This window comes from Manis pentadactyla, chromosome 7 (assembly GCF_030020395.1).
Source record: "Manis pentadactyla isolate mManPen7 chromosome 7, mManPen7.hap1, whole genome shotgun sequence".
Taxonomy (NCBI): Eukaryota; Metazoa; Chordata; class Mammalia; order Pholidota; family Manidae; genus Manis; species Manis pentadactyla.
Window position 1 is genome coordinate 61,316,547 of NC_080025.1, and position 24,442 is coordinate 61,340,988.

The 24,442-nt window shown below is 35.6% G+C and overlaps 1 protein-coding gene across 2 annotated transcripts in view; it reads left to right on the forward strand.

The window, feature by feature from the left end:
* Positions 1-24,442, forward strand: part of RSBN1L (round spermatid basic protein 1 like) — a 151,528-nt gene that overhangs the window by 126,054 nt on the left and 1,032 nt on the right. For both annotated transcript variants that reach the window (XM_057504432.1, XM_036892467.2), the window contains 3 exons: positions 3,399-3,536; positions 5,119-5,261; positions 8,383-8,550. In XM_057504432.1, coding sequence (XP_057360415.1) covers positions 3,399-3,536; positions 5,119-5,261; positions 8,383-8,550 — 449 coding nt within the window. The remainder of the gene's footprint in view (positions 1-3,398; positions 3,537-5,118; positions 5,262-8,382; positions 8,551-24,442) is intronic.

A 24,442-nucleotide genomic window follows, 5' to 3' on the forward strand; every position in this document is an offset into this window, starting at 1 on the left:
GCTTCTTATCCCTCCTCCTACTTCTAAAGTCGTGGTTTATATCCTTTATGATTTTAGATAATAGTTAGAATTATACTTAATGTAGAAATATATATCCAAGAAGAGTACCTTTTTATGAGTCATGATCTTTGCGGCATTTATTTTGACTCTTTATAAATTATTTTCAACCCTTAACCTCTGTTTCCTTCTCTCACCCTTCTGCCCTTTTTGTAATTGTTGGACAGATGCTTTTTAGAGAATTGAAGTAGAATCTATATGCAACTTAAAAATTCAGTTTCTCCCAAATATCCTTTGAAATATTTATGAAACTTAATAGGATCATACTCTTAAAAAGTATTCAAAGATATAGCCTTTTCTTGAGTAGCCCCAAAATAGACATAGGAGAGGCAGAAAACATCAAGTTGGCTGTAATCTATTTTATCTATTATGTTAATGTTTTTAATATATTGGTCTGTACTAATTTAAACATGTGTTCATTTAATTTTATTTTAAAATGCAGGACATTTGCAAACTTGGAAATTAATATAACAGTGTAATTTGAATGAAATGAGATGGCTAGGTCAGTAATGTTCTCTTCAATCAAATGATCATTGTCACCTAAGATAACAACATGTGGTTAAATCAAAGTTAATGAAGTACTTAATTTAACATAAAACATACCATTTGTCTTTAATATTATCAACCAAGAATCTTCACCCATTTTTTGTAACTAAATGATACATATTTTTAACATTTAAACAGATAAATTTTACTCTAAAAGGGCTAAATGTTAATTTGTTTAACAATCAGTTCAAATTTTCTGATTATTAACTATATTCCTTCTTCTCTATAGTTTAATAATGTTATAAAGTTTTTGTCGTGTTGTTTTGTGGAATGTAAGTAGTTGTCTGAGTTGCATGGCAACCACTAGGTAGAATTCAAAAAACTATTTCAATTATTTGAGAAATAAATTATTTATTGTATAGTATGACCAGTTTTTATCTACTGGATAAATTGTTTTAATCTCAGGCTTACATTTCCTCATAGAGAAGATTGTCTCAGACTCCTAAATCTCTCCTGATATTCACATTAAAAAGCATTCTTTCTTTACTGGTGTGTATGCATGTGTTCTTGTACATATGCTCTTGGAAGAAAGTCCAGTGGACCATCCATCATTTGACTTTTACTTTAAAAGTATGTTCAAAGTACCCATTTCTTTGGGAGATCTCATAATTGAGTTGTACTTACTAGCATTTCAGAACAATCTGCTTCCTGAAAATTCAGCCCTCCCCAAATTATTTTATCATTGTAGATATTAGGATGTAGTATAAAGAACCCGCTGGGTGGCAAGAACTTGCTTGATTCTGGCTTTGTTAGAACTACTTAACAATTTAGATTAGTTACCTGAGGAAAACAAAATACTAAAATTTGAGGCACAAAAAATTTACTTATTAGTTTGAAGTGGAAATATTACCTCTTCTCTACCATGACTTTTAAAAGTCTAATGATAATATTTCAAAGTGCTTGGAAAATCCGTGCTTTACAGTGTAGATTGTTTGATTTCACTAAATAGCCATGAGGTCTGCCAAAACTCATATGGTCATTTGTGGACTGAAAACAGTCCACACACTGAGAATCACCTAATGGAATTAATATGTTACATCAGTTCTGGTAAATTTGCTAAATTTCAAATTGATGCCCTTAGCTTTGTTAGACTGCATTGCAGAAATGCATACTAAGGACAGATTTTCCTATTGTGCTGTTAGTACATCTGAGCATCTAGAACCTAGAGACTGTTGTAGAGTCATATTTTAACTTTTAGCTCTCGCAGTGTAGGAGATGCTAAGAATTTTGGGGAGACAGGAAAAAGATGAGACCGTGAATACAAAATGTGGATGCAGAACTCCAGATATTTTTGTAGCTTGGGAACTGTAAGAATATTCTATGATTCTAAGAAGTGCACTTGTGATAGTTGATGAAAACTTAAGCTTGGAATTCTGGTAAATAAGCTTATCAAAGAATTAATGTATCATTGTTATGCTGCTTTGCTGACTATGATAAAAAAGGAAATAAAATTCTCTTAATGTCTTAGTCAAATTATTTTATGATGACAGAATTTTTACTGTCAATTCTTTGCAAATATCCCAGTTTTAAAACTGAGAAGTCCCATATCCCTGGCAAACCCAGAGGGTTAACGCTTTTATCACATCATCAACACAGACTCTAAAGGATATTCCACATCACTAGCTGAATCCCCTGACGTGGGTCAGGCTTAGATACTTTGATACATGATACTATCTGTACCAGCTTCAATTGTGGGGATTCAGCTAGTGGTGTGGAATATCTTTAAGAGTCTGTGTTGATGACGTGATAAAGGCATTAACCCTCTGGGTTTGCCAGGGATATGGGACTTTTCAGTTTTAAAACTGGATAGACCCAGGCAAGCTGGGATAATTTGATCTCTCTAAATTTAGTGTCCACAAAGGCTAATCCAGAGAAAAAGATAATTGGGATTTTGCTTAGTTTGTTTATTGAAAGAAGTTGTTTTATTTAAAAAGGACTCTTGTTTACTAGTGTTAGTATATGAAAAGACATAGGTTTCTTTGCAGGATTTAAATGTACTGGTAAAAATTCAGGATTTAAATATACTTGTAAAAATTTACATACAAATGATACATGAGCTATAAACTGTTTTATTTTGATTGATGTTTGAATGATACCCATTTGCTAGGATTCTCAGGTGGCTTTATGTAATTATTAAATCTTTGGCAATCTGAGATTAATCATTCCAGTTAAGGAAACTAAAACCAAGGAATTTAAGTGACTTCTGAAGGTCACAGAACTGATAGATAACAAGGTTAGATTTAGGACCTAGGACTCCTGGTTCTCAATCTTAGTTTTTCATCATAGAAATGTAAAACTGGATCTTAATTAATTTTGTAAGATCCCTAAGGGAAGGTCATTCCTGATGGCCTTTTAGACATATGAACTATGGTTAAATGTTACGCTTTAGAGGGTCTACTTTGAAAATTCTGATAAAATATATGAAAACCATTTAGGAAAATGTGAGCATACTAACTTTTGAATATAATTTCTGTGGCATTATAGATCAAGTAATGAACTCTTATGTAAAGAAGGTATATTTAATTGTCTAGAATTATGCTGTTTATCTAAACTGTGTTTTCATAAGCAGGTATATTAGAATAGTAGATAGAGAAGGTAAATAGCTGGATTTAATACAGGGTTTTTTTTTAATGCCTTATTCTTGAACTGTATTTGTAAAGGCATTTTTGTTTTGTTAAGCTTGCTGCTTCACATTATGTTCTGATAGTCTCAGACAGTACACTTTAGTGTTATGCACCAATAGCAAGCATTATCTTATGCCTAACTTTTTAATTAAACCATATCATATCCTTCAGGTAAAAAGAACGTATTCTCACGGTACTTACAGAGCTGGCCCAATGCGACAAATCAGCTTGGTGGGAGCAGTTGATGAAGAAGTGGGAGATTACTTCCCTGAGTTCCTTGACATGTTGGAAGAGTCACCATTTTTAAAAGTAAGAGAAAACAATTATCAAATAAGCTAAACTGTTGGTGTTACTTTCATGCTACAGGTGGTAGAAATCATGGCTGTTTCAGAATTATAAAAATTTTGATTTCATTTGAATTGGAAGAAAAGGAAGAGCTGGGAAACTAACAGTAATTCTTGTGTAGCGTGTGTGCATGACTTCTCGTGTACTAATTATAAAGGCAAAGCTAAGTGGTGAACCAGAAAATAACATTTGCCTGTTGCTGCCACTTTAGGAAATTAGGTTCCATGTGTTTGTTAGCTTTTTATAAACTGACTACCAGCAGATTTAAGAAGTAGAGGAAGGGTGCCCACTTAATTGAAGTGTTTAGGACAAGGGAATAGCAGTTGGGCCTTGTGGAAAACAGGCCTGGGAAATTATACGTATCTATTTCAACCTGACTTTACTTCACTGTGTGGGGCAAGCCCTTTGAACTTTCTGAGCTTCAGTTCCCTCATCCATAATATAAGGCATTTAGACTATGTAGCTTTAAGGTCCCTTTAAATTTCTTTAGATGATTTCTAGCTGGGTTCCTGTTTCTTTTAAACAGTCTTTGCATTCTAGAAAGTTATTTCTTCTTGTGGGCTCCTGAGGTTATCTCATTGAGAGCGAAATGTAGTTAGGTTAATTATAATCAGTATTTCAAAGGTCAGAATATGACAAGATCAGTTTATTTCTAATATGCACCACATGATCTGTTGAACATCTCTCCTTTTTTCACTTGCTTGGTTTTCTGATCTATATCTTTTTCTTTTGCACCCCATTCCATCCCTTTCATTTCCTTTTAAACATTTTGTTCCTTTCATTTCTTCCAACTAGTGACATCATGGAATAATTTAGTTGCATTTATTTTGGGTGGTATTTTTAAAAGACCAATATTTAAATATTTATGTTTTAGATTTTCATTTTAAAAGCAAATGAGCTAAATGCATTCTTTCTGAAGAAATTTGACAATTCCTTTTTGAGAAGGGGGTATGAGATGAATGTTTTTTTTTAATATCATTCTCACCATTCCATTGACAATGGCCCTTAGTCATTTCTCTTCTTCTCTCTTTTCTATTCAAAGATTTTAATCTCTGCTTTCAGACCAGCAATCTCTTTAAGAAACTACTAAACAGAAATAAGTTTTGATTTGGTGTAGTTTTTCTTTTTGTTATTCTGAGCTTTTGATCATAACTAATCAAAAGGGGTATCCTTTTTTTTTTTGATGTATTTTTTTAAACTCAGTTGTTTATTTTTATAGGTCCTCATGAGGAACACTTGTTTATTTTGCCAACTCTTAACATAAAATGACCCATGTATTTGGTATATGGAAAAATAACAAATGATTTATATAGTATCTTTAATAGGGTTGGAGGAGGGAACCATCTGAGAAAAATTATTCTCTTGATGTGTTTGAAATATAATTTTTTGAAGGAGAATGTATGAATATATTCCATATCGGTGTATATTTTAGACGTGTAAGTATAAAGGTACATTTGAAAGTTTGTCAAGAGGGAAATATTTGTGAGTTTATATTTGAAGATAGGTTTTGAAAATAATTCATTTCTGTGTGATTATTTGCCTCTAGTGTACACTGCCATGGGGGACACTATCTAGTCTAAAATTAGAAAGTCGAAAAGATAGTGATGATGGTCCCATCATGTGGGTACGCCCAGGAGAACAAATGATCCCTGTGGCTGATATGCCAAAGTCACCTTTCAAAAGGAAAAGGTATGTTGGATACAAATTTTTATTGCTGTGGTTGGGTGTTTGTTAGAGTGTGTGTTAGTTGAAAGCTGGAGGAAGAAGGAGGGGAAAGTTTTGAGCATAACTGGAATGAATTCAAAAATGCCACATGTACTGAAATAATTTTTTCAAATAAATATCAAATATGAGTAAGACATAAATGTAGGTAAGTGACAATAAATTAGGAATGGAAAAAATGTCATTCATAACACATGATAAGCTATTTTGGAATAAGTTTAATAAGAGATATTCAGAACCAGTCTTGAGGAAACTAAAACATCTTATAGAGGATGTAAAATTAGATCTAAACAAATGGAAAACCTTGTTATGTCTGGATTGGGTAACATGATAGTCCTTTGAAATTTTTAGCATTCCAATTTAACTCACACTTCCAGCACTGGATAAAATGATTGTAAAGCTCATAAGGAAGAATAAATAAAGTCAGCAAAGAGCCAAGAAAAGCTGTGGAAGAGAAGAGAAGTGAGGGTACTTTGTTTTAATAGATACTGAAAATTATTATAAAGCTCAAAATGGTCATTGGAAAAGTATAGAGTACACAGATAGATAAGTATATTGAGAACTTAATATATGAGATAGGTGAGAAAAGGGAGATTTATTTAATGAATAATGCTCACATAATTGGTAATTCATCTCTAAGAAAACAAAGCCATAACTCCTTTTTCATACAAGAAGTTAGAAATTTAAACATAATTCATAAAAAAATTAGAAAAACTTCTCAGTCTAGGAGAGCCCTGCCTAAACATGATAAAAAAAATAACAGCAATACTGTTTGTGAAAGAAAAGATGTAAGTTAATACACAAAGAGCGTTCCCAAATTGACAAGAAAAATATGAAACAATCCGACAAAAAAAAAATAGTCCTCAGGCAATCAAGTGCATATTAAAAGAATTTAAAAGTATTGTTTTTACCCATTGCATTGGCAAAAATTAATGGAGTAGTAATATTACAGGCTGGTAGGCATTTGAGGAAACAGGCTTATTTATATATTGTTGGTAGAAGGGTGAACTGCTATAATCATTTTGTTGAAGTAATCTAGCAATAGTCCACAAAGTTTTAACATAATATATAGTTTTTGATTCAACACCCCTACTTTTGGGAATCTGTCCCAAGAAATAAAGTACTAAAGGTAAATGTATAAGAATTTAATTGCAGCATTATTTATACTGAAAAAAACGTTTAAAATGGTCTGAGTAAATGCCCGTTAACAGGGGAATAGTTGAATACATTTTGATACATTCCTATTAAAATAGTATGGTGAAATAGTTAAAATAAATGAATTATTTATATAATCTTTATCTGGTAGGATATCCATGATTTAACAAGAGCAGAATGTAGAGTAACATGTCCAGTATGATTCTATTTTTATGAAAAGAAATAAAAGATGTGTATGTATATATATATGTGGGCACCGAGAAAAGTGTGGAAAAACATATACTAGGTTCACATTGGTGGGGATGGAGTGGATGATGATACTAGGGGGCATATCCTTTTTTTAGATACCTAAAGATGGTTTCACTGGTTATAATTAAAAAAATAAAAATGGGAAAATGGTCATCGAGTAAATTGTAGGTTGTAAGAGGGCAGGGACAATGTTGTGCTTGTTACTAATGTGTCTGTAGCACCTAAACAGTGCATGGTGCTTAATATTTATTGAATAAAAATTTTTAAGTTAATTTATAAGTTGGTAGTAAATGGTAAAATTCATTGGTTTCTCAGTGGTTCTTAAACTTGAATTCATAAATCATTTTGAGAATCTGAAAGCCTCTCCCCTGAATGATGCAGATATACACATAAGTTTACATGTAATTTTCAGGAGTTGACCAGTCGCTTGAGGAATTTGCCTGTACCTCAGGGATTACAATCCATGATACAAGCGATGGTTTCACATCATGTTATAGTCTGACCAACTTAAAAGAATGCACCAAGCCCTGTGCTAAATGCTTTATATAAAGTCTTAATTCATTAGAATGTGGTGTTACAGAGACCAAACTTGTGTGTGAAAGCCTGCTAGCTTTCCATAGTAAGAAATATCATCTAGCTTTCTAACATTTACAGAACGTTAATGACAAAGACCAAAAAAGTGTACATTAAAGCATGATGTCTATGCATGTTTAAATGTGTAATAAGACTATAATGCAGGAGTGCACAAAGAGAAGAAAGCAGAGGGACTGAGGGTGGGAAATTAGAGAACTAATGAGAAAGAGTGACCCTAGGACAAAAATTATGGGGGTAATCTGGATTTCTCTCTGGAAACAACAGAAAAACTATAAAGGAATATAAATAAGATGATGAGTCCAAGACAGATTTTTTGTGCCCTTTTCCCCTTCTCCAGCAAAATTGGAGAGGTTTCTGCAATGAGTGAGGCTAAGTAGTCAGCAGCTTCTCTATACTTATGGATTCTAGAAGGTTAACAGTGGAGGAGAGGCCCATGGGAGATGGCTCTTCTCCAAGAAGGAGCTACGGTTTTCCTTTTTTGACTTCCAATAAATTGTATGTTTTGTGGAAGCACTTATGGCCTGGTGTTTTCTTGCTGTTTATTTTTTAGACTTTCTTCTGCTAGAACATAAACTCCCATGAGAGCAGGGAATTTGTCTTACTCACTACTGTCTTATTCATTAGCTCCAGTGCCTAGATAGCACTTGGCATATAGTAGGTGTTCTATAAATATTAAATTAGTGCATTTTTAAAAGTTATCTGTTTGATCCAGATATGTGCCTTGTGTTAGTCATGTGGCCTGAGTGGGGACATGGTTCCATATGTTAGACTTGAAGCTCAGGTGAAGATTCTGGTTACAGGGAAACCTGTAAACCACACCAAATGTAATTTAGTTACTTATCCAGTTATATATTCCTTACAACTGCCACTTTTATGAAAGATGTGTTAGAAAAGGCAGGGAATTATATATATATATGTTTTTGTTTGTACTTGTTCATTTTAAAAATAGAACATTATTTGGGAGCAGTTATTTAAAATTTCCTTTAGTTTGAGTTATGTGACGGCAATTAAGCCTCTGTACATCAGTATAAATGTTTGAAAACAGTTTAAGCCCCTCACCCCTCTCTATATATGTAATTTTGTAAAACAGAACTACCAATGAAATAAAAAACCTGCAATACCTACCTCGAACTAGTGAGCCCCGTGAGATGCTCTTTGAAGACAGGACAAGAGCCCATGCAGATCATATTGGACAAGGTTTTGAACGACAGACGACAGCTGCTGTTGGAGTGTTGAAGGCTGTGCACTGCGGAGAGTGGTACATATTAACTACTGCTAGTTTAATGGAATGGTTTCTTGCTATTTCAGTGAAGTTTTCTTGCTTTCTAAATTTTTCTTTGCAAGTTTCTCAGTAATTCTTATTGTGAGGGAACAGTCATTTTTCCCTGTATTTGGATATCCTAACCATATAATTTCACTAAAGAAGATTTTCGATTGCTAGAATCTAGTTTTTAGTCTTTTGAATACAACTGACTGAAATTTAATTTTCATTGTGACTAAAAGTGAAAGCAATTGTCTTATATTAGGTTAAAGAAAAACTAAGGTTCATTGGGTGCTTACTGTATGCCCATTTATAAATGGTCATTTAATTTTTCAACTACTTTTAGGTCTGTGTTTATCACAGAAGGGAACTGAGACTCAGGGCTGTCAGATAACTGTCAAAGTCATTTAGTTAATAAATGGTACAGCTGAGTCTGATAACAGAATTGTCTGATTCTGGATTTTTGTGTCTTCTCTTTATACTGTTCTTTTTAAATTGCTGCTCCCTTTCTAAGGTTTGGTATTAAGTATTTGTTTATTTTACTATGTTAATTTTTTACAGTTTTGCTTGCAAATTTTACTTTGAATCTTTTGATAGATTAAAAAAGTGGATAATTCTTTTTAAGGTACTTAAGGTATCATCCCCTACAGTAAGAAATTTTCCATTTAGTAAATTGATAAGACAAATGTAGCAAAACTATGTTTATACTGTAAGATAAGTTTGCTCAGTTAGGTTTTTTATTTCAAATTGAGTATTTGGGTTGACACGTAAGTTGGAATATGCTATTTTGTGTATTAAATCAGTTGAATTATATATTAAATATGCAAGAAATTTTTGAAGTAGAAAGAAACCATTTTTAATTCTGAAAAATAAAATGTCAATTTTGTTGCATAGTTTTCTAAGATTTTATGAAAAATATGACCTGTGTTTCCTACATGAGAAAATTTTATTTTCAAATGCTACTGATAGAAAATCAACCCTTTGTTCAAAAGGAGAAATTTGTAGTGATATTTTATATATTAACACTGAGTGAGGAGGTCCTTCTTAACATACATGAAGCTTTATCAATTTCAGGTATACAAAGAAGCACTGAACTAACCCTATGAGGTCCTTTGGAAAACAATATGAATGGCTTATATTTCAATTTTGATTTATAATTGAATTGTTTTTAAGTTAAATGGTGATTTTCAAATATCTGTGGTTCTCATATAATTTTTTTTCCTTCGGAGTTCTTTTTTTTTAAAGTATCACTGACATAAAATCTTATGATGGTTTAACATACATATCACAGTGGTTGAACATTCACCTATATTATCTAGTCCTCATCCCCTCCATTGCGATCACTGTCTTATCAATATACTAAGATGTTATAGAGTCATTAATTGTATTCTCCATGCTGTACTACTGTCCCCGTGACCTACCTATATTGTGATTGTGAATTATAGTGTCCCTTAATCCCCAACCCCTCCACTTTGGTAATCACTACTCCCTTCTCGGTGTCTGTGAGTCTTCTACTATTTTTCTTTTATTAAGGTATCATTGATATACACTCTTATGAAGATTTCACAAGAAAAATAATGTGGTTGCTATATTCACCCATATTATCAAGTCTCCCCCCCATACCCCATTGCAGTCACTGTCCATCAGTGTAGTAAGATGCCACAGAGTCTTCCCCATAACCCCCCCACACACCATGTGAACTAATCATAGTACCCCTCAATCCTCTACTCCCTCCATACACACCTGTTCTCCCCCACCCCTCCCCTTTGGTAATGCTTAGTCCCTTCTTGGAATCTGTAATCTTCTATTATTTTGTTCCTTCTGTTTCTCTTTTTCTTTTTTTTTTTTATAAGGTATCATTGATATACAATCGTATGCTCAGGTTTCACATGGGCAACATTGTGGTTACTACATTCTCCCCTATTATCAACTCCCCACCTCATACCCCATTACAGTCACTGTCCATCAGCATAATAAGATGCTTATAGAGTCACTACTTTTCTTCTCTATGCTATACTTCCCCCCTGCAACCCCTCTGTATTATGTGCGCTAATCATAATACCCCTGAATCCCTTTCTCTCTCCCTTCCTACCCACCCTCTCCAAACCCTTTCCTTTGGTAACTGCTAGTCCATTCTTGGGTTCTGTGAGTCTGCTGCTGTTTTGTTCCTTCAGTTTTTCTTTGTTCTTATACTCCACATATGAGTGAAATCATTTGGTACTTGTCTTTCTCCGCCTGGCTTATTTCACTGAGCATAATACCCTCTAGCTCCATCCATGTTGTTGCAAATGATAGGATTTGTTTTCTTCTTATGGGTGAATAATATTCCATTGTGTATATGTACCACATCTTCTTTATTCATTCATCTACTGATGGACACTTAGGTTGCTTCCTTGTCTTGGCTACTATAAACAGTGCTGTGATAAACATAGAGGTGCATATGTCTTTTTGAATCTTTGATTCTGTTTTCTTAGGGTAAATTCCTAGGAGTGGAATTCCTGGGTTAAATGGTATTTCTATTTTGAGTTTTTTGAGGAACCTCCATACTCCTTTCCACAATGGTTGAACTAATTTACATTCCCACAAAAGTGTAGGATGGTTCCCCTTTCTCCGCATCCTTGCTGGCATTTGTTGTTGCTTGTCTTTTGGATGTTGGCCATACTATCTGGTGTGAGGTGATATCATCATGGTTTTAATTTGCATTTCTCTGATGATAAGCAATGTGGAGCATCTTTTCATGTGCCTGTTAGCCATGTGAATTTCTTCTTTGGAGAAGTGTCTGTTCAGATCCTCTGCCCATTTTTTAATAGGATTATTTGCTTTTTGTTTGTTGAGGCATGTTAGCTCTTTATATATTTTGGATGTCAACCCCTTATTGCTTATGTCATTTATGAATATATTCTCCCATACTGTAGGATGCCTTTTTGTTCTATTGATGGTGTCCTTTGCTGTACAGAAGCTTTTTAGTTTGATATAGTCCCACTTGTTTTCATTTTTGCTTTTGTTTCCCTTGCCTGAGGAGATATGTTCATGAAAAAGTTGCTCATGTTTATATTCAAGAGAGTTTTGCCTATGTTTTTTTCTAAGTTTTATGGTTTCATGACTTACATTCAGGTCTTTGATCCATTTCCAGTTTACTTTTGTGTATGGAGTTAGACAGTAATCCACTTTCATTCTCTTGCATGTAGCTGTCCAGTTTTGCCAACACCAGTTGTTGAAGAGGCTGTCATTTCCCCATGTATGTCCATGGCTTCTTTATCATATATTAATTGGCCATATATGTGTGGATTTATATCTGGGCTCTCTATTCTCTTCCATTGGTCTATGGGTTTGTTCTTGTGCCAGTACCAAATTGTTTTGATTACTGTGGCTTTGTAGTAGAGATTGAAGTTGGGGAGCATAATTCTCCCCACTTTATTCTTCCTTCTAAGGATTCTTTTGGGTATTTGGGGTCTTTTGTGGTTGCATATGAATTTCAGAACTATTTGCTCTAGTTCGGTGAAGCAAGCTGTTGGTATTTTGATAGGGATTGCATTGAATCTGTAGATTGCTTTAGGCAGGATGGCCATTTTGACAATATTAATTCTTCCTACTTGAGAGCATGGGATGGATTTCCATTTATTAGTGTCTTCTTTAATTTCTATCTAGAGTGTCTTGTAGTTTTCAGGGTATAGGTCTTTCACTTCCTTGGTTAGGTTTATTCCTAGGTATTTTCTTCTTTTTGATGCAATTGTGAATTGAATTGTTTTCCTGATTTCTCTTTCTGCTAGTTCATCATTAGTGTATAGGAATGCAACAGATTTCTGTGTATTAATTTTGTATTCTGCAACTTTGCTGCATTCAGATATTAGTTCTAGTAGTTTTGGAGTGGATTCTTTTGGGTTTTTTATGTACAATATGTCATCTGAAAAGAGTGACAGTTTAACTTCTTCCTTACCAATCTGGATGCCTTTTATTTCTTTGTGTTGTCTGATTGCCATAACTAGGACCTCCAGTGCTATACTGAATAAAAATGGGGAGTGTGGGCATCTTTGTCTTGTTCCTGATCTTAGAGGAAAAGCTTTCAGTTTTTCAAAGTTAACTATGATGTTGGCTGTGGGTTTGTCATATATGGCCTTTATTATGTTGAGGTACTTGCCCTCTGTACCCATTGTGTTGAGAGTCTTTATCATGAATGGGTGTTGAATTTTGTCAAATCCTTTTTCAGCATCTATGGAGATGATCATGTGATTTTTTCTTTTCTTTTTGTATATGTGGTGGATGATGTTGATGGATTTTCGAATGTTGTACCATCCTTGCATCCGTGGAATGAATCCCAGTTGATCATGAAGTATGATCTTTTTAATGTATTGGAATTCAGTTTGCTAATATTTTCTTGAGGATTTTTGCATCTATGTTAATCAGGGTTATTTGTTTGCAATTCTGTTCTTTTGTGGTGTCTTTGCCTGGTTTTGGTATTAGAGTAATGCTGGCTTCATAGAATAAGTTTGGAAGTATTCCCTCCTCTTCTACTTTTTGGAAAACTTTCAGGAGGATGGGTATTAGGTCTTTTCTAAATGTCTGATAAAATTCAGTGGTGAAGCCATCTGGTCTGGGAGTTTTGTTCTTAGGTAGTTATTTGATTACTGATTCAATTTAATTGCTGGTAATTGGTCTGTTCAGACTTTCTGTTTTTTCCCGGGTCAGTCTTGGAAGGTTTTATTTTTCTAGAAAGTTGTCCATTTCTTGTAGGTTATCCAATTTGTTAGCATATAATTTTTCATGGTATTCTCTAATAATTCTTTGTATTTTGATGGTGTCTGTAGTGATTTTTCCTTTCTCATTTCTTTTTTTTTTTTAAATAATTATTTTTTATTGAAGGGTAGTTGACGCACAGTATTACATTACATTAGTTTCAAGTGTACAACACAGTGGTAGAACATTTATATACATAATTCTAGGTTCCAGCTATCACCCTACCAAGCTGTTACAATATCTTGACTATATTCCTTATGCTATACATTACATCCTGGTTACTTATTTATTTTACCATTGGAAGTCTGTCCTTTTTTTTTTCTTGTGAGGGCATCTCTCATATTTATTGATCAAATGGTTGTTAACAAAAATAAAATTCTGTATAGGGGAGTCAATGCTCAATGCACAATCATTAATCCACCCCAAGCCTAATTCTCGTCAGTCTCCAATCTTCTGAGGCATAACAAACAAGTTCTTACATGTAGAACAAATTCTTACATAATGAATAAGTTACATAGTGAACAGTACAAGGGCAGTCATCACAGAAACTTTCGGTTTTGCTCATGCATTATGAACTCTAAACAGTCAGTTCAAATATGAATACTCATTTGGTTTTTATACTTGATTTATATGTGGATACCACATTTCTCTCTTTATTATTATTATTTTTAATAAAATGCTGAAGTGGTAGGTAGATGCAAGATAAAGGTAGAAAACATAGTTTAGTGTTGTAAGAGAGCAAATGTAGATGATCCGGTGTGTGCCTGTAGACTATGTGTTAATCCAAGCTAGACAAGGGCAATAAAACATCCACGTATGCAGAAGATTTCTCTCAGAACAGGGGGGGTGAGGCTCTAAGCCTCACCTCTGTTGATCCCAAATTTCTCACCTGATGTCCCCCTGCGACTGTGCCTGTCTTAGGTTGTTCCTCCCTTGAGGAATCTTACCCGTCTCTGGCTAACCAGTCATCTTCCGGGGCCATACAGGGAAATGTGAAGTCGGTAAGTGAGAGGGAAGCCTTATTGTTTGAAATGGTTAGCTTTTTATTTCTTTGCATATTTATGCCCTGTGGCTTCTATGCCCAGCATTTGTCTTGAGGTATCTTTACCACTTGGAAGAATTATGATACTCGGTAAATTTGATATGAGGCACGAATTCTATTTAAGGGTTGTAATTAGAAAGGAAGAAGAAAAGCTATAGAAGTAGCAGGTGGGAGAAAACATGGGAAGATTGATTATTTCTTTGAAATATCTTCTTGTAGAGTAACTTCAGCATATATAGGTTTTAAGCTACTACTTAAATTGCACACACTCATTAACATAATAGGAGTACAGTTACATAACCAAAGCATATCTGTAATTACCAGCCATCTCCAGTGAAACCAAGAAAACCAGTTAGGCACCTTAGGCATTTGTGAAAACTTATCTATGATATGGTGGATATTGTCCAACTGAACTTGAACAGTCTGAGAGAATTCAGATAAATTAGAACAACCCATTCCTGGGGACTGTTCACATGCCATATGTTCTTTTAACAGTAAATAGTCTGTAGTTGTAAGACTTTGGAGCGCTACAATTTGCACTTCTCCAAATTCTTGGTTGAGTTCCAACAGTATAGATCCAGTCAAATTTGTTGTTTTACTGTATGCACAGGCCAGCTTAGATATCTCCTTCCTCATTCCCATGGCAAGTCCAGGAACTGGTGGGATGAGTGCATCTACAGCTGTAGCAGTGCGTGGATCTTTGTTGGGGTTTTTTGATGATCATCTTCTGGCATGAGTCTTCCACAGAGTGCAGATGTTGGAAGTTCTTTTTCATATCGTATCTTAGTTCATTTTCGGGGTAGCCCAATTAGGCTTTGATCCTCTGTATAAACACAAACAGACCCTTTGCCTACACTTTTATATGCCCTTTATACCCTTGTGTAGAACTCGTTGGAGGTTACCACACAGGAACTGCCCTTTTTTTTTTTTTTTTTTGCTTTGTTTTTGGTATCACTAATCTACACTTACATGACGAATATTATGTTTACTAGGCTCTCCCCTATACCAGGTCTCCCCTATAAACCCCTTTACAGTCACTGTCCATCAGCATAGCAAAATGTTGTAGAATCACTACTTGCCTTCTCTGTGTTGTACAGTCCTCCCTTTTCTCCTACCCCCCCATGCATGTTAATCTTAATACCCCCCTACTTCTCCCCCCCTTATCCCTCCCTACCCACCCATCCTCCCCAGTCCCTTTCCGTTTGGTACCTGTTAGTCCATTCTTGAGTTCTGTGATTCTGCTGCTGTTTTGTTCCTTCAGTTTTTCCTTTGTTCTTATATTCCACAGATAAGTGAAATCATTTGGTATTTCTCTTTCTCCGCTTGGCTTGTTTCACTGAGCATAATACCCTCCAGCTCCATCCATGTTGCTGCAAATGGTTGGATTTGCCCTTTTCTTATGGCTGAGTAGTATTCCATTGTGTATATGTACCACATCTTCTTTATCCATTCATCTATCGATGGACATTTAGGTTGCTTGCAATTCTTGGCTGCGATAAATAGTGCTGCGATAAACATAGGGGTGCACTGATCTTTCTCATACTTGATTGCTGCATTCTTAGGGTAAATTCCTCGGAGTGCAATTCCTGGGTCAAATGGTAAGTCTGTTTTGAGCATTTTGATGTACCTCCGTACTGCTTTCCACAATGGTTGAACTAACTTACATTCCCACCAGCAGTGTAGGAGGGTTCCCCTTTCTCCACAGCCTCGCCAACATTTGTTGTTGTTTGTCTTTTGGATGGCAGCCATCCTTACTGGTGTGAGGTGATACCTCATTGTAGTTTTAATTTGCATTTCTCTGATAATTAGTGATGTGGAGCATCTTTTCATGTGTCTGTTGGCCATCTGTATTTCTTTTTTGGAGAACTGTCTGTTCAGTTCCTCTGCCCATTTTTTAATTGGGTTATTTGTTTTTTGTTTGTTGAGGCATGTGAGCTCTTTATATATTCTGCACGTCAAGCCTTTATCGGATCTGTCATTTTCAAATATATTCTCCCATACTGTAGGGTTCCTTTTTGTTCTATTGATGGTGTCTTTTGCTGTACAGAAGCTTTTCAGCTTAATATAGTCCCACTTACTCATTTTTGCTGTTGTTTTCCTTGCCCGGGGAGATAATGTTCAAGAAGAGATCACTCATGTTTATGTCTGAGAGGTTTTTGCCTATGTTTTCTTCCAAGAGTTTAATGGTTTCATGGCTTACATTCAGGTCTTTGATCCATTTTGAGTTTACTTTTGTATATGGGGTTAGACAATGGTCCAGTTTCATTCTCCTACTTGTAGCTGTCCAGTTTTGCCAGCACCACCTGTTGAAGAGACTGTCATTTCGCCATTGTATGTCCATGGCTCCTTTATCAAATATTAATTGACCATATATGTCTGGGTTAATGTCTGGATTCTCTAGTCTGTTCCATTGGTCTGTGGCTCTGCTCTTGTGCCAGTACCAAATTGTCTTGATTACTATGGCTTTATAGTAGAGCTTGAAGTTGGGGAGTGAGATCCCCCCTACTGTATTCTTCTTTCTCAGGATTGCTTTGGCTAGTTGGGGTCTTTGGTGTTTCCATATGAATTTTTGGATTATTTGTTCCAGTTCATTGAAGAATGTTGCTGGTAGTTTCATAGGGAATGCATCAAATCTGTATATTGCTTTGGGCAGGATGGCCATTTTGACGATATTAATTCTTCCTAGCCACGAGCATGGGATGAGTTTCCATCTGTTAGTGTCCCCTTTAATTTCTCTTAAGAGTGACTTGTAGTTTTCAGAGTATAAGTCTTTCACTTCTTTGGTTAGGTTTATTCCTAGGTATTTTATTTTTTTTGATGAAATTGTGAATGGAGTTGTTTTCCTGATTTCTCTTTCTGTTGGTTCATTGTTAGTATATAGGAAAGCCACAGATTTCTGTGTGTTGATTTTGTATCCTGCAACTTTGCTGTATTCCGATATCAGTTCTAGTAGTTTTGGGGTGGAGTCTTTAGGGTTTTTTATGTACAGTATCATGTCATCTGCAAATAGTGACAGTTTAACTTCTTCTTTACCAATCTGGATTCCTTGTATTTCTTTATTTTGTCTGATTGCCGTGGCTAGGACCTCCAGTACTATGTTAAAGAACAGTGGAGAGAGTGGGCATCCCTGTCTAGTTCCCGATCTCAAGAGGAAATGCTTTCAGCTTCTCGCTGTTCAGTATAATGTTGGCTGTGGGTTTATCATAGATGGCCTTTATTATGTTGAGGTACTTGCCCTCTATTCCCATTTTGCTGAGAGTTTTTTCATGAATGGATGTTGAACTTTGTCAAATGCTTTTTCAGCATGTACGGAGATGATCATGTGGTTTTTGTCTTTCATTTTGTTGATGTGGTGGATGATGTTGATGGACTTTTGAATGTTGTACCATCCTTGCATCCCTGGGATGAATCCCACTTGGTCATGGTGTACGATCCTTTTGATGTATTTTTGAATTCGGTTTCCTAATATTTTGTTGAGTATTTTTGCATCTACATTCATCAGGGATATTGGTCTGTAGTTTTCTTTTTTGGTGGGGTCTTTGCCTGGTTTTGGTATTAGGGTGATGTTAGCTTCATAGAATGAGTTTGGGAGTATCCCCTCCTCCTCTATTTTTTGGAAAACTCTAAGGAGAATGGGTACTATGTCTTCCCTGTATGTCTGATAAAATTCCGACGTAAATCCATCTGGCCTGGGGGTTTTGTTCTTTGGTAGTTTTTTGATTACCGCTTCAATTTCGTTGCTGGTGATTGGTCTGTTTAGATTTTCTGTTTCTTCCTGGGTCAGTCTTGGAAGGTTGTATTTTTCTAGGAAGTTGTCCATTTCTCCTAGGTTTCCCAGCTTGTTAGCATATAGGTTCTCATAGTATTCTCTAATAATTCTTTGTATTTCTGTGGGGTCCGTCATGATTTTTCCTTTCTCATTTCTGATACTGTTGATTTGTGTTGACTCTCTTTTCTTCTTAATAAGTCTGGCTAGAGGCTTATTTATTTTGTTTATTTTCTCGAAGGAGCAGCTCTTGGTTTCATTGATTTTTGCTATTGTTTTATTCTTCTCAATTTTATTTATTTCTTCTCTGATCTTTATTGTGTCCCTCCTTCTGTTGACCTTAGGCCTCATCTGTGCTTCTTTTTCCAATTTCGATAGTTTTGACATTAGACCATTCATTTGGGATTGTTCTTCCTTTTTTAAATATGCTTGGATTGCTATATACTTTCCTCTTAAGACTGCTTTTGCTGTGTCCCACAGAAGTTGGGGCTTAGTGTTGTTGTTGTCATTTGTTTCCATATATTGCTGGATCTCCATTTTGATTTGGTCATTGATCCATTGATTATTTAGGAGCGTGTTGTTAAGCCTCCATGTGTTTGTGAGCCTCTTTGCTTTCTTTGTACAGTTTATTTCTAGTTTTATGCCTTTGTGGTCTGAAAAGTTGGTTGGTAGGATTTCAATCTTTTGGAATTTTCTGAGGCTCTTTTTGTGGCCTAGTATGTGGTCTATTCTGGAGAATGTTCCATGTGCACTTGAGAAGAATGTATATCCTGTTGGTTTTGGATGTAGACTTCTATAGATGTCTATTAGGTCCATCTGCTCTACTCTGTTGTTCAGTGCTTCCGTGTCCTTACTTATTTTCTGCCCAGTGGATCTATCCTTTGGGGTGAGTGGTGTGTTGAAGTCTCGTAGAATGAATGCATTGCAGTCTATATCCCCCTTTAGTTCTGTTAGTATTTGTTTCACATATGCTGGTGCTCCTGTGTTGGGTGCATATATATTTAGAATGGTTATATTCTCTAGTTTGACTGAGCCCTTTATCGTTATGTAGTGTCTGTCCTTCTTTATCTCTTGTTACTTTCTTTGTTTTGAAGTCTATTTTGTCTGATATTAGTACTGCAATCCCTGCTTTCTTCTCACTGTTGTTTGCTTGAAATATGTTTTTCCATCCCTTGACTTTTAGTCTGTACATGTCTTTGGGTTTGAGGTGAGTTTCTTGTAAGCAGCATATAGATGGGTCTTGCTTTTTTATCCATTCTGTTACTCTGTGTCTTTTGATTGGTTCATTCAGCCCATTAACGTTTAGGGTGACTATTGAAAGATATGTACTTACTGCCATTGCAGGCTTTAAATTCGTGGTTACCAAAGGTTCAAGGTTAGCCTCTTTAGTATCTTACTGCCTAACTTAGCTCGCTTATTGAGCTGTTATATACACTGTCTGGAGATTCTTTTCTTCTCTCTCTTCTTGTTCCTCCTCCTCGATTCTTCATATGTTGGGTGTTTTGTGCTGTGCTCTTTCTAGGAGTGCTCCCATCTAGAGTAGTCCCTGTAAGATGTTCTGTCGAGGTGGTTTGTGGAAAGCAAATCCCCTCAGCTTTTGTTTGTCAGGGAATTGTTTAATCCCACCGTCATATTTGAATGATAGTCGTGCTGGATACAGTATCCTTGGTTCAAGGCCCTTCTGTGTCATTTTATTAAATATATCATGCCATTCTCTTCTGGCCTGTAGGGTTTCTGTTGAGAAATCTGATGTTAGCCTGATGGGTTTTCCTTTATAGGTGACCTTTTTCTCTCTAGCTACCTTTAACACTCTTTCCTTGTCCTTGATCTTTGCCATTTTAATTATTATGTGTCTTGGTGTTGTCCTTCTTGGATCCTTTCTGTTGGGGGTTCTGTGTATTTCCGTGGTCTGTTCGATTATTTCCTCCCCCAGTTTGGGTAAGTTTTCAGCAATTATTTCTTCTAAGATACTTTCCATCTCTTTTCCTCTCTCTTCTTCTTCTGGGACCCCTATAATACGGATATTGTTCCTTTTGGATTGGTCACACAGTTCTCTTAATATTGTTTCATTCCTGGAGATCCTTTTGTCTCTCTCTATGTCAGCTTGTATGCGTTCCTGTTCTCTGATTTCAGTTCCATCAATGGCCTCTTGCATTCTATCCATTCTGCTTATAAACCCTTCCAGAGTTTGTTTCATTTCTGCGATCTCCTTTCTGGCATCTGTGATTTCCCTCCGGACTTCATCCCATTTCTCTTGCGTATTTCTCTGCATCTCTGTCAGCATGTTTATGATTCTTATTTTGAATTCTTTTTCAGGAAGACTGGTTAGGTCTGTCTCCTTCTCTGGTGTTGTCTCTGTGATGTTTGTCTGCCTGTAGCTTTGCCTTTTCATGGTGATAGGAATAATTTGCAGAGCTGGGACGAGTGACGGCTGGAAGGGCTTCCTTTCTTGTTGGTTTGTGGCTCTCCTCTCCTGGGAGAATAGCGACCTCTAGTGGCTTGTGCTGCGCAGCTGCGCGCAGACAGGGTTTGTGCTTCCTGCCCGGCTGCTATGGAGTTAATCTCCGCTGTTGCTGTGGGCGTGGCCTGGCTCGGGCAGCTACTCGAAAATGGTGGAGTTGCGTTGGAGCAGGAGTGGCTGGGAGGCTGTTTATCTCCGTAGGGGGCCTCCCTGCTCCCTGCAGCCCAGGGGTTCAGGTGCCCAGAAATCCCCGGATTCCCTACCTCTGGATTAAGTGTCCCGCCCCGCCCCTTTAAGACTTCCAGAAAGCACCCGCCAAAACAAAACAACGACCAGCAAAAAAAAAAAAAAAAAGAAAAAAATTTTTCAAATTAAAAAAAAAGAAATTTTTTTTAAATAAAAAAAAAAAGGTGGTCGATCGTTTTTCTTTATTCTCCGGTCCCAGCCTCAGGCCTCTGCTCACCGGTCTTGCTGCCCTGTTTCCCTAGTATTGGGGTCCCTATCCCTTTAAGACTTCCAAAAAGCACTCGCCAAAACAAAACAGAAAAAAAGAAAAAAAAAATGGTCGGGCGCCTTTCTTATATCCTCCGACACCCGGCCTCTAGTGCCCGCTCACTGTTCTTGCTGCCCTGTTTTCCCAGTATCGAGGGCCCTGCGCTCTGGCCCGGATGGCTGGGGCTGGGTGTTCGGCAGCCCTGTGCTCCGTCTCCCTCCCGCTCTGCCTATTCTTCTCCCGCCGGGAGCTGGGGGGAGGGGCGCTCGGCTCCCGCCGGGCTGGGGCTTGTATCTTACCCCCTTCGCGAGGCGCCGGGTTCTCTCAGGTGCGGATGTGGTCTGGATATTGTCCTGTGTCCTCTGGTCTTTATTCTAGGAAGGGTTGTCTTTGTTATATTTTCATAGATATATGTTGTTTTGGGAGGAGATTTCTGCTGCTCGACTCACACCGCCATTTTCTGCCCCTCCGGCAGTTTCTTATAAAATAAAACATGCTTACCCTAAGGCTCTCTAATTCCATGATTACATTTCCATTTCTGAGATTAAAAACCTGTAGGTTGTTGTGTATTATCATATATGTCATATCTGTATCTTTGATTATATATACACAATTTCTGCACACTATTATGTGTATCATATATACAGATATAATATAGAATAACCAGGAGAGATATGTGTGTATAGCTGATAGATACATGACTATGTATGGTATACATAATATATATAATACATGTGATAATATTTATGGTAATACATGCAACAGTGCTGATTCGGTTTACTAATTCTGTTAATGATTTTTGTGTTTATATTGTTAATTTTATTCATCTTTTCAGGAAATCAGCCGTTTGTTGCATTGATTTTGTTTTGTTTTTCTGATTTCTGTTTATTTCTGTTCTTTTAAGTAAAGCACTTATTCTTCTCTTTCTGGCTTAAGTTAGAGCTTAGATTATTGAGACCTCTCTTCTAATAAGTATTTGAAACTAGGTTTTTAAGCACTACCTTAGCTGTATTATACAAATTTTAATATTATGTTTTCATTTTTATACATTTCAGAATTTTTCTCATTTTCAGTTTGATGTATTTTTTAGCTCTCAGATTACTCAGAGTGTTGTTTGCTTTCCAATATCTGAGGATTTTTTCCAGAAATTTTTTGGGTGTTCGTGATTCCCAAATTAATTCCTTGTGGTCAAAGAACATACTCCATATAATTTCAGTCTTTCTTGATATTCTGGAGTTTATTTTATGGGCTATCTTGATGAATGTTCTATGTTTACTTAAAAGAAATGGTGTATTCTGCTGTTGGGGTATAATGCCCTATAAATGCCAGGTAAGTCAACTTTGTTGATACTGTGGTTCAAACAAGTCTTCTATATCCTTACTGATTTTTGTCTACTTATTAACCTCCAATGTAACACTGGATTTGACCGTTTCTCATTTCAGTTTTGCTAGTTTGTTTACATGTTTTTTTTCTTTGTAACAGCTTTATTGAGCTATATTTCACCCACCATATACAATTCATCTTTTTAAAGTTTATAATTCAGTGATTTTTAATATATTTACTGAGTTGTACAACCATCACAATTATAGAATATTTTTATCACTTCAAAAAGAAACCCTGTACTCTTTAGCTATTACTCCCTAATCCTATACCCTCACCCCCTCAAAGCAACTACAAATCTACCTTCTGTCTCTCTATATTCATCTATTCTAGATAGTTCATATAAATGGAATCATAATATGTGTTTTTGTGCTTAACTTCCTTCATTTGACATAAGGTTTTCAAGGTTGTTCATGCATTTTGAAGCTCTGCTGTTAGGTGGCTACACATTTAGAATGATTATTTCTTTTTGAATAATTGACCTCTTTATTAAGTGCCCGGTTTGTCCCTGGACATATTTATTGTCCTGAAATCTATTCTGTCTGGTATTAATATGACTAGTTTTCTTTTGATTGGTGTTTGCATGTTATATCTTTTTCCATTCTATTTCTTTTAGCCTGTTACTGTTTCATGTAGATGTCATATAGTTGAGTTTCATGTAGATGTCATATAGTTGAGTCTTGCTTTTTTTTTAATCCACTGGTAATCTTTTAATTGGACTACTTAGACCATGTACATATAACTATCAATAAGTTTGGATTTAAGTTTACCATCTTACTTTTTCCCATTTTTTTCTTCTGTTCTCATTCCTTTTCCCCTCTTTTCTTTCTTGCCTTTTAGCATCCTATTATACACATGTCTACTATTTGCTTATTAGTGGTTGCTGTAAAGTTATCAGTCTACTGTCAAATATCTTTTTGTGTAATGTATAAGAACCTTTCCATAATATACTTCCATTTACCACCCCTCCCCCAATTTCACATCTTTGTGATAATTATTATCATACATTTTACATATACTGTAACCCACCACCACCACGCCCCCATATGTTACTTTGGCTTTAAGGAATTATTTCTAAAGATAATTTTTTTAATGAGAATAAAATACCTCTCATGTTTACTATTACTGGTACTCTACATTCTTTTGAATAGATCTGTATTTTCATCTAAGTATCATTTTCCCTCAGCCTGAAGAAGTTCCTTTAACATTCTTTGTTGTGCTGGTCTCCTGGTAACAGATTTTGTTAGCTTTTGTCTTAAGATGTTTTTATTTTATGTGTTTGAAGGACCTTTTGATAGTATTGAATTCTAGGTTGACTCTTTCTTCCAGTGTTTTGATATTGGCTTGAATAATCTGGCTTAAGTGATTTCTGATGAGAAGTCTGAAATCATTCTTATCCCTCTTTCCCTGTTTATAAATGTAATGTATGAGTTTTAGATTTTTTTCTTTACCACTGGTTTTGAAAAGTTTGGTTATGATTTGCCTTGGTTATGATTTTTTTTGTTGTTGTATTTATGTTGCTTGGAATTTCATTCCAAAATCCATTTTTGGGCATCTTCTGTAAAAATGTATTTGTTTATTTCTGACTGAAGAATTTGGGGATTTTTTAGAATTATACTTACCCTATTAACCCCAGCAAATAGAGTGGTTACAGTTTATTTTATTAGTACTTTCCTGATTAATGTCTCTTAATTTATTAAGAGTTATTCAGGAGTTTTAGGTATCATTGTAGTTATATTTGTCTTTATTGAAAAAAAAGTCATATGTACATTTTCCCCATATGTACCTCTAATTTTTATGTAGTATTTTCAACTTCAGTACTTAATTTGTTGAAATATTGACCTTAGCTTTAAAACACTTACTATTTTTGATATGTATAATTAATTACAGTCATTTCAAAATGTGGTTACACATAGCAATAATAAAATGAGGTGAGTTATTTTTATCTGTTTAGTTTGAAACTCATGGAATTAATCCCTTTGAATATATAAAGTGGTCTTATTACAGTTTAAC